Genomic DNA, 12,040 nt, shown 5'->3' with positions numbered 1-12,040 from the left:
TTAAGTAATAGCGCGGTCGGTGGTAATAGCTGACGGGGACACGTAAGCTTGACTCTACCTATGCCTATGCAATCTTTTTTGCCACTTTGCCACTGAATGATATGCATATTATGAGAGGAAATTCTTGTCGCTGAACTGTGACTCCCTCCCCTTCCCGTTTTTACAGGTACTTACTACTACTGCTACTACTGCTACTTTAAACATTCAACATCATTCAAAGAGAGCTTCCAAATATTTTGACGGCCGCGCACGCTTCTTGCATAACGTCCCAGAGAGTGCATAATGAGCGTGAAATGCGCGATTCTTGTTCCAAACGAAACACACAAACACGTTAACCCAGTATTACCATCCGTTGAGCATTACGCGATGAAACAAATACACCAACTTTAAGAAAGCTGCAAGTCACGAGTTGTTTAGGGTCTCAATAATGGGCGTACATGTACGCAGGAAGTGCTGGAGCGTCTCCAGAAAATTAAGAGTTAGCGTTCATCATGAAAAAGTGTCTCCGTTACTGAAGCCTATGTGCGATGAGAAACCTACAAAAGCCAAGTGGGACAGTGTGCGCCTCTCCCAGATCTCCGTACCGACGAAAGCTTGGTAAGTCAGCGCTTGTTTTCGCTTTCTAAACGGAGTTCGTGCCCCTCTGCATCGAACATTTAATAGTGAGTTTTAGTATACCGTTGATAAAGTTATCGTCTCCATCGGAACCAATCGCACTCGTGCGTGACTCAGAATCTTATCCACTGGTTGGTTCCGGTTGACAAGGTGAGACGCTAGCCACGTTATCAACGGTCTGCTAAAACTCTCTATTGTGATGGGAGAAGCAAGGTGGGGCTCTACCCCCCAAGAAAACAAGGAGTAAAACGCGGAGTAATAGCTGCTTCTACTCCGCTAGAATGCAATTACTCCTCATTTTAGTCCCCTAACCCGACATTTAGTCCTGACATTTACTCCCCAGGACTGCAAATTGTCACTGAACGTCGCGAATGGTCTCCTGAATGCAACAGTCTACGTAAATATGTGTCCTTGGCCAATCTGATGGCATAACGCTGTATAACTCAGCCAACGTAGCAATTTTCTAGCCACAAAAAGTAAGAAACAGTTAGCGCTTCTTTCTTGGCAAATTGTGCCCTATGTATGCCGCAAGATTTTATATCACACGATACATCACAGTTGACGGTTTGCTTCAAAGTATTTTCATGCATGCACACGAATTATGTACCTGGGACTCTTACACCAGCGCGTGAAATGCAGTCTCCACTCTGTGACATTCAGTTACTCCCGTGCATTTACTCCCGAAAGGGATTATTTTTTGTGGCAATGCACTTAGTCCCCAAAAGGAGTAAAAGTACTCCTTTTTTCTTAGAGTGTAGGAAGGGATGGCTTGAGTAATCTCATACCCCATATCTCGTGGGGCATTACTAGCATTCGCTAGACCTGTGGATTAAGAAATTCTCGAGACGTGTTGAATGATGATGTGTCTGGGACGCTTCCTACTTTATTGATTCCGGTGATTATAGCTTATCTCGGACATAGGTTTGACTTTGAGATAATTTCCTGAGAAATAAGTACAGATTTTGTATTTTGTAGTATAAGTATATCCTGCGGGTGAAAAGGAAGGCAGGTATTTACGTTAGGTTTAGGCGACATACTGTCCTCAAAACCGGTACCCTACCAGATTGCTTGGCAGATATTGGACAAGATACGCGGGACAAAAGCAGACATTCAGCGTCAGAAATAAACGACCCAGGTTGCGCCGTCTGACAGATATGGTTATGGTTGTCGAGCATAATTGAAATGCCATCCCGTAGAGTATGCACGATCACAGCTAGTTTCATTTACATCTTTTTCGTTTTTGTTCATGTTCTCTGTGACGCGCGAGTGAGATAGGGACAGAGCGAATGACTGAGGGAATGAGCGAGTGAGTGTAAGTAGAAATAATAGTCGAAAAAAAAAAAAAGGTTACATCTACACGAACCGAGACAACATGGAGTTTTTGGTGAATGGTTTTCACTCAAGCGGATCGCGAACGGTTCTGCCGCTGCCCAGTCAGATGATTCTATTCTGAATGACCCCCCGCCAAATCGTTCGCGAACCTTTTGAGTGAAAATTCATTATTCATGAATTCGACTCATTAAGACTATCTAATAAAATAAGTAAGGTACTGAATTCTTCACTACGGACCTACAAGTAACTTCTTCGACTGGAATGTGTTGTTCCGTACCAAACAAAGGTCGGTCTGCGGGACTCGAGTAAAGCGACACCTACCGACAAGGTGCCGTAGCCAAGAGCCACAAAAGCTACGCTAGAACGTGCTTACAAACGTACAGAAGTGCGAAAGACGCTCGACAGACAGGTGCAAAACATTAGAGATATATAACCTAAACGTACAAACTGAACCTAAGAAACAGTACAATATCGGAATGGAGAGAATGCAGGAAAACAAAGCTAGAAATAGAACGTCCATTTTTCACCAATCAATTCAATGGTACAGTGCGTATCTCTTGCAGGAACGGACAATCATCAACAGCAGAAATGGATATAATGGTCGCGTTGCTGTGTGCCTTCCTTTCTGCCGGTCAGTAGAATCTCTCTGATTGTATTAACGAAACTGTTGACACACCGTTGTTGCAACCCGAATTTGGATACTGGGAATGGGTTTGAGGGGGAAATATAAGTTTGTTCTCAAAAGAGAGAGAGAGAGAGGGAGAGAGAGGAGGCAAAAGATTGAGGCTTTGGAACGTATTCATAGCTAAGGCTGCTGTCATGTAGTATATGTGGACCCTGAGCGTTTTAAATTAAAACTGTAAGCTTTAGTAGTGATATGCACGATGAAGAAGTTAGTCAAACCAAACGTGCTCTACACTGGCTGTTCTGCGACTATTGCAGATCGAGCAGTAACGGACTGTCGTGCCTTGCAGAGGCGAGTGCAGCGGTGATACACACTCCGTTAATCCTCGATGTGCAACATTCGCAGAACTGGAAGTGTAGAGCACGTTTGGTGTGACTAACTTCTTCATCGTGCATATCTTATCGTTTTAATTTAAAAACCTCAAGGTCCACATATACTACATGACAGCAGCCTTAGCTATGAATACGTTCCAATGCCTCAATCTTTTGCCTCCTCTTTTTTTTTTTTTTTTTTGCGAACAAACTTATATTTGCCCCTCAAACCCATTCACGGTATTCAAATTCGGGTTGCAACAACGCTGTGTCAACAGTTTAGTTGCACACATGCCACAGTTGACACACCGTACCGCATCTTTCAGGCGCATTCGCTGACAGCAAAGTGGACGAGTCGAACGGGTACATCGAAAAACTTCTCTCCACGGCATTTCCTCACTATGGCGGAGTCCTTGGCTATTCATACCTGGACGGCTTCGCGATTCAGATCAAGATGAAAAGCAACATCAAACATGGATACACAAGCTCAGCGACACGCAATCCACCGCGTCCCGACATTACACGTGACGACGATTCTGCAAAGCCTGAACTTAGACACCCTGACCACTCGCGTCCGGACTACGCTCAACCTCACTTTCAAGGTCGCCGCCCTGGATACGAAAACATTCCAATACATGAACAGTTCCCACGCGAACCGTATGACTTCCATGTTAGAGACGAAGACTCTTACCTTCCCCACCCGGCTCCACCGACCAACGGGTCCTTTTGGTACCAGCTTCCAACCCCGACCCCTGGGCCTGGAACGTACCCGCACGATTTTCGCCCCAGGCGTGGCGTCGTGTCCAGGTCTGCTGGCGGCCTTTCAGGCAAAGAGATCAGGCTCCACCTGAAAGAAGGCTGGCTAAGCGGTCTTGACGGAATGAAAAGACTTGGAGACTGTTCATGGCCCACGTATCAGCTTGGTCACGTCATCCTGTCCTGCTACGTCTACTTTGAAGGATTTAAGGCAAGCTACCAGGGATCCGTGAAGGGTGAGAGCCTATCGGACAGCTCAGACGAGAAAAAGATAAATGTCACTGGAACTCTGAAGAATGCGAGAGCATTCATCGAGATTACAGCTATCCCCGACGGTAAGTGGAAAGCTGTACAGCACTGGGTAAGATGTGACGAAAACAATGAAAAAAGAGAATACAGATGCTGCGAAGTCTAAACTTTTGTTAGCCTTTTGAACCGTTTGTTGAACAGAGAACAAATCATCGCCATCTACTAAAGGTGGCATAATGCTATAACTGGCTATGGCACCAAAACGCCTAGTACGCGAGATGTTATGAGATATAAGCGTATCCTTTGTTTCCCGATGCTGCCGCCCCCCCCCCCCCCTCATATTATGATTATCAATCTCGGCATTAAGATGCATTTATTCATTTCGGATGCGTCACATGTACGGACGTCATGCAGAATGGGTACAGATAAAATACAGATACACCCACGTTTGGGCAGGTTACACGTTGGTGGTTAAGCGGACGAACTTCTTGTGATGCACGACGACACATTCGTGGTTCGCCCTCTCCCCAATGAAAACCAACAACGAACAAAAAAGCATAGAAACTAAGCTCAGCGGAACAAAAACCTGAGCAAGGTGCCCTGAGCCCTACAGTCCACAGCACTCCCATGGCTGACTGATTTTCTCCATGGACGCGAACTGTTCGTCCTCACAAGCCAGGGTAATACGGACCTTGGTACCAGGTAAATACAGTCACGTTGACCCATGGTGCGCCGCAGGAGAGCGTTCTGAGTCCCATGTTATTTAACATTCTTATGGATGGTCTTCGGGGTTGCGGAAAAGTGGCCATTTCCACCTATGCTGATGACGTTCGTCTCTGGACCAACGGCAAATCTCTTTCCTGCCCTCCAGCGACGCCTCGAACTCGATCTTGACCTATCCAGCAGTCTATGTCGGGCGCGGGCTTGACATCTCGAAGGAATAGACAGTAATACTCCCTTTTACGAGGTGGAGCATATGGCGCTTCCTGCTTTCGGTTGCTGGCATACCATTGACACACACACACACACATACATGGGATGGTGATGGGGTGGGCGATTTACCGCCGCTGAGGCGGTACACTGCCCTATTTCGCGTTGGGAGAGGATGAAGGGATGATGATGGGGGCTTTCAAAGAGCCGTGGCCAGACCCGTGGAGCACAAGTACTCCGCCAGAAGACGAAGGCCCTGCGTCTGGTGGGCAGCGTTCGACCACGGACCCATGATCTTCGCTAGGTTGAACGGCCGCTTGTCAATGCGTTGCATAGCGACTTCCATTAATGCACGGTCGTGGTGGTATTGCCCACAAGCCAGGATGGCATGGCTGAGGTCGCCGTTCACTCCACAAGTGGGGCAGAGGGAAGACGAGGCGGAGCCGAGACGGTGTTGAAAGGCAGGTGTAAAGGCAACGTTGAGCCTCATGCAGTGGAAGAGAGCAGTAAAGAGGCGCGGGAGTCGCGGAGGAAGGACGAGAGAAAGCGTGAGGTCTACATAAGAGAGAAGGGAGTGAGCTATGTCGTGTCCCCACTGAGCCTGCATCTTGGGACCGGTGAGTGTCGAGAGGAGGTGTCTTCGGTCGCCCGACAACATCATTATCGGGGGAAAAGCTGCGTGCTGCTGGGCGCTCAATGCGGCTCTGTCTGCTTCTTCGTTGCCGCTGATACCGACATGTCCGGGGATCCACTGCAATGCTAGAGTGTGCCCTGGGCATACCATTGAAGCCCGTGTCTCACCATAGGTTCCTCGGTTTAACTGTTCATGCTGGGCTCTCTTGGCGGAAGCATACTACAAGCTTGAGATGAAGATCCAGCGTTGGATGGCAGTTTTCCGTCACTTGACAGGCATGAGATGAGGCTGTGACACGAGCTCTCTGTTGGCCGTCCACAGGTCTTTGGTGCGAAGCCCGCTCCCGTATAGTTTGCCTGTGCTTAATCGCCTGTCGACATCTTCAGACCATGGGTTGCAGTGCCTCCTGGATCGAAGCCTTCGTGTGTGCCTTGGCGTCGCCCGAGCAGCAGAGACACGAGCAGTAATTGCTGAAGCGAAGGAGACGTCCTGGGCGTTCTTCGCTACGGTGAGACCTGCCGACTTTCACTCCGGCTTTTATCCCATCATCGGCGGCACCCACTCGAAGGTTTAGAGACGCAAGCACTGCAAGTTCCGCCCGGTGATTGGTCATCTGAAGCCTATGGTTCCGCGTTTCGTGGTAAAGACAGTGGCTCCCAGAGACCCCAAATTCAGTCATCCGCGTACCCATTCCTGTCCTGCGTGGTAGAAAAGGGGATAGAGCCCCGTGTGTCGCCAAATAGGGCATGATGAATGACAGATACACGACGTCAACGTCAGTTTTCACTCATGGGTCATCTACTCGGGATGGCTCGTCCTCGGCATTTGTCACTCCATCACAGTCAGTCTCCTGTGGTTACCATCTTTTGCAGAAAACATTATATACGTGTGCCGAGATCTATGCCGTTCTCTTCGCAAAAATATCAGCCAGCCCAGCTCAGTCCTGGATCGTCTTTACAGACTCAAGATACGCGCTCCAGTGGGGATACGCTGGTCCCTCACTACTGTTGTTTTTGACATCCTACAAGTTTTTAAGAAGGCGGCCGTTGCAGAGCACACTGTCGCATTGCAGTGGATCCCAGTACATGTCTGCATCACCGATAATGATGGCTCCGGGCGACCGAAGACACCTCATTCCGACACTCACCGCCCCAAGATGCAGCTTAATGGCAACAAGACTTAGCACACTCCCTTCTCTCGGATGTAGACCCAAAGCTGTTTCTCGAAATTCGTGCGCGATTACCACGTTCATTTACTGCACTCTTCCACCGCATAGGGCTCAACGTTGCGTTTACACCTACCTTTAAACACCGTCTCTGCTCCACCCCGTACTCCCTCTGTCCCAGTTGTGGAGTCCACGGCGACATCTGCCATGTCATCCTGGCTTGTGGGCAGTATCGCCACGAGCGTGCACTGATGGAAGTTCATATGCGACGTATTGACAAACGGCCGTCCAGCGTCACGAAGATCCTCGGACCGTGGTCGAATGCTGTCCACCAGATGCGAGGTCTCTGTCTTCTGGCGGAGTACTTGCGCTCCACCGGTCTGGAGACGGACCACTGAATGTGTTGCCCCCATCATCATCCCCTCATTCGTGCACTAGGGCACAGCGGCCGCACCACCGCATACTGCCTCAGTGGCGGTGAAACTCCCACCGCATCGAACGTGTGTGTGTGAGCAAACTGGACGATTTGCCTAGTTGGTACACAGTCACACAGTCGGGTTATGAAAACAATAACGACGACAACTTCGCTCTCCATGTATTTTTAAATACCGATATGTCGGCATGGCGGTTTCTGCGCCGGTGGCACCCCTAGCGATAACTGGATGCAACCGTGCGGAATCCATCATGCCCCGTTGGAAACGCACGGATACAAAGTTTCCGTGGCTATATTTTCTGACACGGGGCCTGGTTACCACGATTTCTTTGCAGGTTTTGACCACAGAAATGCGTCGTGCGCCACCGGAACTTCGGCCAGTGAGCAGACAACGCGTTGAGTCCGCAAATGTGGATATACTTTGTCCGCCATGCCCGTCTCGTGCGTACCCTACTCTGCCTCCTGCTCCTTCTACGTACGGGCGCCGGATAATATGATCAAAACCACACGTCATCCAGAATTTATATTTCCTGATTTGTTGAAACTGGGACCAACGCGACCTCTGCGGTAATTGGGAAAGACGTCACTGGTCACAAAAAGGCCTGGGCGCCGCTTTCTCCTCAAATCAGGAGCGATAAGCCAGAAGCGATAGCGATAATAATACACCCGCCTCAATGAGTGGCGCAGAGCGTGTTATGAGTGTGTTTTTAGAGTGTGGGCAGGAGCATTCAAACGCAGCCGTCAGCCAACATTGACCCCCTGCGTATCAGCTGAATAGAATATTTATTTCTCTTGTCTACGAAATGTTCACAATATGACAAAACCTGACCGAACACACGACCATATCCATGGGCCGACAGCCACCAACACTGCTGAAAAATCTCGGACTTGTATGCCACACGGCCGCCGTCCTTTGGAAACAAGACGATGTCATTTAACTTCCTCAGCCCAAGTATACAAGAAATACAATGTACATGCTATAAGTGCATTAACATGTAGCTAGCCAACTAGGAGAATTAGACTATGTATAGATGAGGCCCGTTAACCGAACATGTCCGTTGTGAAGAACAACATGGCGGCAGGACCACTGTCGCAAGAACTCCTGCTCACCCAGCAAAAAAAAGTCTGAGCTCTAAGTAGTCTATTACCAGTTGAGTCACCATTGAGAGCCTAGGATGCATCAGTCGGTTCCTCCTATTCTGGGCTACGGCTGTGTAGCGAAATTTCTAAAGCGTAAAAGCTGTCATTATCATAATTAGCTGTTCGAACCTTGTCCTCATCCGAATGGAAAGGCGGCGACACACGAGTGTCCACAGAGTCCTTGTTGTGACACAGATTCGTAGCACATAGTCACTATTCTCCTCGGCGCCGCAGTTGGAACATGAGGGGCTGCAACGGAGAAGACCCCATCTGGCCAGTTTGTCTTTCGTTGCCAATATCTGCCAACTTCCAGAGAAAAAAAAATCGCTCACTTCACTGTTCAGACCAGTCGGCTGCCTTCCTTTCTTGAATCTGCCCAAGTGTGCGTCACCTTGTTCGATGCTCTTTTTGTGTCTGGTGTAAGCGATTGTTTCCAGCACGGTGCAGTAAAGTGTGATCCGCACTATACGCCCTGAAAGTAACCGAGCATTCTGCGCATATCTCCTCTCCCTGTTGCTCCACTCGTAAAGCCCCATTGGCTACGGCGGCGCCCTCCCTCTTCGCTCTCACTGTCTCCTCTCATGCGTAGAGACGCGCTTGCACAGCGTGTTGCGTTCCAATGCGTCCGTCCGTCAGCGTCTGTGTGTGACTGACGCAAGGGTTTTTCCAATTCACGTCCGCGTCTTTGCGGTGCTGCTTTACGAGAAACGGCTCGCGATCAAGTAAGGCTGATTCACACATGCATATAAAAAGGCGTCGCCGCCTCAGCTCACTAAAAAGAGGAGCAAAAGAAGAGAAGAACGCACGCGGCACGGTTGCCGGGACAACCACCGACGTTCCTTGCGCCCCTCCGTCAAAAAATTGAACTCGGCGAACCAATGCGCCTGTCCCTTCCGAAAGGGATTGCGTCGGTTCGCAGACGGACGTACTTGACACACAATAGTGCGGACCAGACTTGTATGGATTTGCGACTGCATCCTATAACTCGGTGCCAGGCAAAGAGGTTTCTGGAACGACGTCAAAGTCCTTACCTACTGCACAAAATTTATTCCGTCTTGAAGAGCTCTATCAAGTGTAAACTTCATCCTTCAATACCACACACAATAGCAAGTAGTTCAGTAGCAGGGACTGTATATTTTGTAGCTAAATGCGCAGCGCTCACAAACTAATCAATTCATAAAGGAATCAACAATAAGCAGAGTTCTCAATGTTGTTTGTCTTCCAGGAACACGACTGGTCAGCGCATGGGCTGTACTGCCGTACCACCTGAAAATTAGTTTCTCCAGGACAATAGACGCGAGCTCTCAGCAGAGGAAAGGGCTTCAGCATGAAGTTGAGAAAGAAATGAAAGCAGACGTGAATGATTTTCTTTATGGTCCTCTGAAGCGTGGGCTCAACAAAGCCGTAAAAATAGATCCGTTGCCCGCGCCCTGAAACTCCGTGCTCGTCCATAAACTCCACGTCATGCCGGTTTCACAGTTAGGGTTCGATTCGAGTTAAAGGGATTACGACAGGGATATGTATGTGATGTGCGTGGTTCAATACAGTAGCGTGCTGAGTACAAGGAGAAAATCATTACCATTGAGTAATCATCACCATCGCCATCAATCAATCATCTTCTATTACCCAGGTCACACGGGCACTCCTCAGTGATCATTGAAGCCAATGGCCACGGGACTGGATTGTATTGAACATGCACCTAGCGCCGCCCAGCGTGTAACCTATCAACCAGTCATGGGACATAGGATCCATTTTTCGCTGACAGGTTGATACGTCTCACGATTGGTGGCGCTGTGCGCATGTTCAGTGGCTGTTTATACTGATCGACTGCCCGCGTAGTACGGGTATAAGCTTCCGCAAGCCAAACAACAAATACTCTATTTTAATGAAGCTGACTGGGTAGCTTCGTCGCCAGGGGCGATGTATACTTAGGGTTCTTCGTTTTCGTGTTTTATGACTTTTCAAATTCGGGAGGGAAAAATCTGGTAGTATTTACACACGAGAATTCGGGGAGAAATCGGGCGCTACGCTCTCTGTTTGATATGTTATCGGGGAATTTTCGGGTGAAATGAAATGCATACGAAACACGCCACTGCTGTGACACTGGGACGAGAAACAATAATCTTTATATTTCCACTCAGAGCTGGGCCAGTGAATGACCGCAGTATTGAAACACTTGTCCTATCTCTACAAGAGCTCGTCTTTGGCTCTTGCAGGAGTAAATCATAAAAGCAGGACAAACAGCTAGGTTGTCACAAATAGCTCTCTTGGCTGATATTATGATTCACTTTTCCGACGGCTTACCTAGAACAACAAGTTGAAGGCCCGCGAGGATTTCGATTAGATACCGGTTTTACCCGAATTCTTGAAAATTTGTTCAGGGGGAAACTGTCGTGAAAAATCTACGGTAGAATCTCTATCCCATCGCTGGTGGTAATATGGCGAAATAGAATAATGACTCGACTCACAGTGAGAACCGAAGTCTTACGGTGTCAACAAGTTTAGAAGTTATTGTAGTGCACATCGTTGGCGGACTGGATTTGGCCATGGACGTTGCAATTTCGACACAGTGAGAGGGATAGAGTCCAGCTGGTTGAGTGATTTTAAAGATGTCTGCACTCAGCTTCCAGCTTCGCCGGAAGAATAAAACCATCTAAAATACTGCTGCTTGCTCACTGTTGACGGAGCCGCTACAAGACTGCAGGGGGGATGATGCATCAGAGAGCGACGTGAAAGCTCTTTGAGGATATTCCATAGTGATAACATGTAACCCCAACTCATCTCTCTCGTAATAAACGTACCCCCTCCAATTCACGAGGGACAACGGTTAACAGGTTTTATAGCCATGAACACCGGGACCGATTCGTACGAGATAACAAATCTCGCAGCCTGTCTGATCAGGGCTATGAAAGCGTAGCACCTTGGCACAGGTAACGCCTCCAACGGTCGCCATGACCTCCAGTACACGTAATGCAGACAAGACGATGGTGCCCCAGAAACATCATTGTATTATTGACTAATTAGATAAGTCATAGAATTAGTGAGTCTGTTGCGCCCTCGGTGGCAAGGATCCAAAAAAGGACGATGAATAAACGAGCGTGCCTCAGTTTCATTCCTGGCAGCAGCTCAGCACGGACCTTTGTTCTGTCCAGCTTAATCTACAAATCCATCTTCCCTATCGTTCTAGCATACTATTCCCTATATCCTTAATTTCATATAGGAGTTCACACATTTAAACATGATCATTTATTGTGGCATTTCTCATGACCACATTGACCAGGAGAGGAGTGCGGAGAAGGTTGCTTGGTGATTGACATGCGTAGTGTTCCGTTGCTTGGTGGTATGTATTTGGATGTTCCAACAGGTTGGGTTTTTGCAGCAGAAACACAGGTTATGTCACGAACTCGTCTACGGCTTATTATGGAGACATTCTATATAGGGGGCTTATTATTGCGATAAAGAAGAAAGAGAAAGAAGTGGTGCTGTGCAGTGCTGGACAAAAGTTTACGGAACATCCCCTGGCGCATTCCTTCCACAAAGCAACATGCTTGCAGCGAATGGTACCGTCGGACTTACATACAGGTGACTGGGTTCCCTAGGCACGTGTCTAAGTCCCCATGCTCCTTTTCTCTGCTAGCGTGTCACATTGAGGAAAGAATGAGCCGGAGCGTGTTCCGTAAACGTTTGTCTAACACTGTGCATGCTTTATTGCATGGGCCGACTCCGATACCTTGCGAACTCTCAACCTTGACGGTCGACAGAGTCTGAATAGTGACCTGGATTTGCAGAG

General features: G+C 48.4%; 2 protein-coding genes across 2 annotated transcripts in view; one reads left to right on the top strand and one right to left on the bottom strand.

Moving 5' to 3' along the window:
* Positions 1–12,040, bottom strand: part of LOC135397069 (uncharacterized) — a 123,339-nt gene that overhangs the window by 96,288 nt on the left and 15,011 nt on the right. The gene's annotated exons all lie outside the window — the stretch shown is intronic.
* On the top strand, positions 506–11,386 carry LOC135397071 (uncharacterized). Its single transcript, XM_064628411.1, has 4 exons — positions 506–597; positions 2,511–2,578; positions 3,270–4,034; positions 9,476–11,386. The coding sequence occupies exons 1-4, from the start codon at positions 521–523 to the stop codon at positions 9,682–9,684; spliced, it is 1,119 nt and encodes a 372-aa protein (XP_064484481.1). The 5' UTR covers positions 506–520; the 3' UTR covers positions 9,685–11,386.

This window comes from Ornithodoros turicata, chromosome 6, assembly GCF_037126465.1.
Source record: "Ornithodoros turicata isolate Travis chromosome 6, ASM3712646v1, whole genome shotgun sequence".
Lineage (NCBI taxonomy): Eukaryota > Metazoa > Arthropoda > Arachnida > Ixodida > Argasidae > Ornithodoros > Ornithodoros turicata.
This window is presented reverse-complemented; position numbering and strand designations above follow the sequence as displayed.

Bases quoted from the DNA above. Each gene is read 5' to 3' on its own strand.
- LOC135397071 (XM_064628411.1), top strand. From the start codon at position 521: ATGTGCGATGAGAAACCTACAAAAGCCAAGTGGGACAGTGTGCGCCTC. The intron at 598-2,510 runs GTAAGTCAGCGC...TATCTCTTGCAG, and splicing joins TCCGTACCGACGAAAGCTTG to GAACGGACAATCATCAACAG. The intron at 2,579-3,269 runs GTCAGTAGAATC...CGCATCTTTCAG, and splicing joins GTGTGCCTTCCTTTCTGCCG to GCGCATTCGCTGACAGCAAA.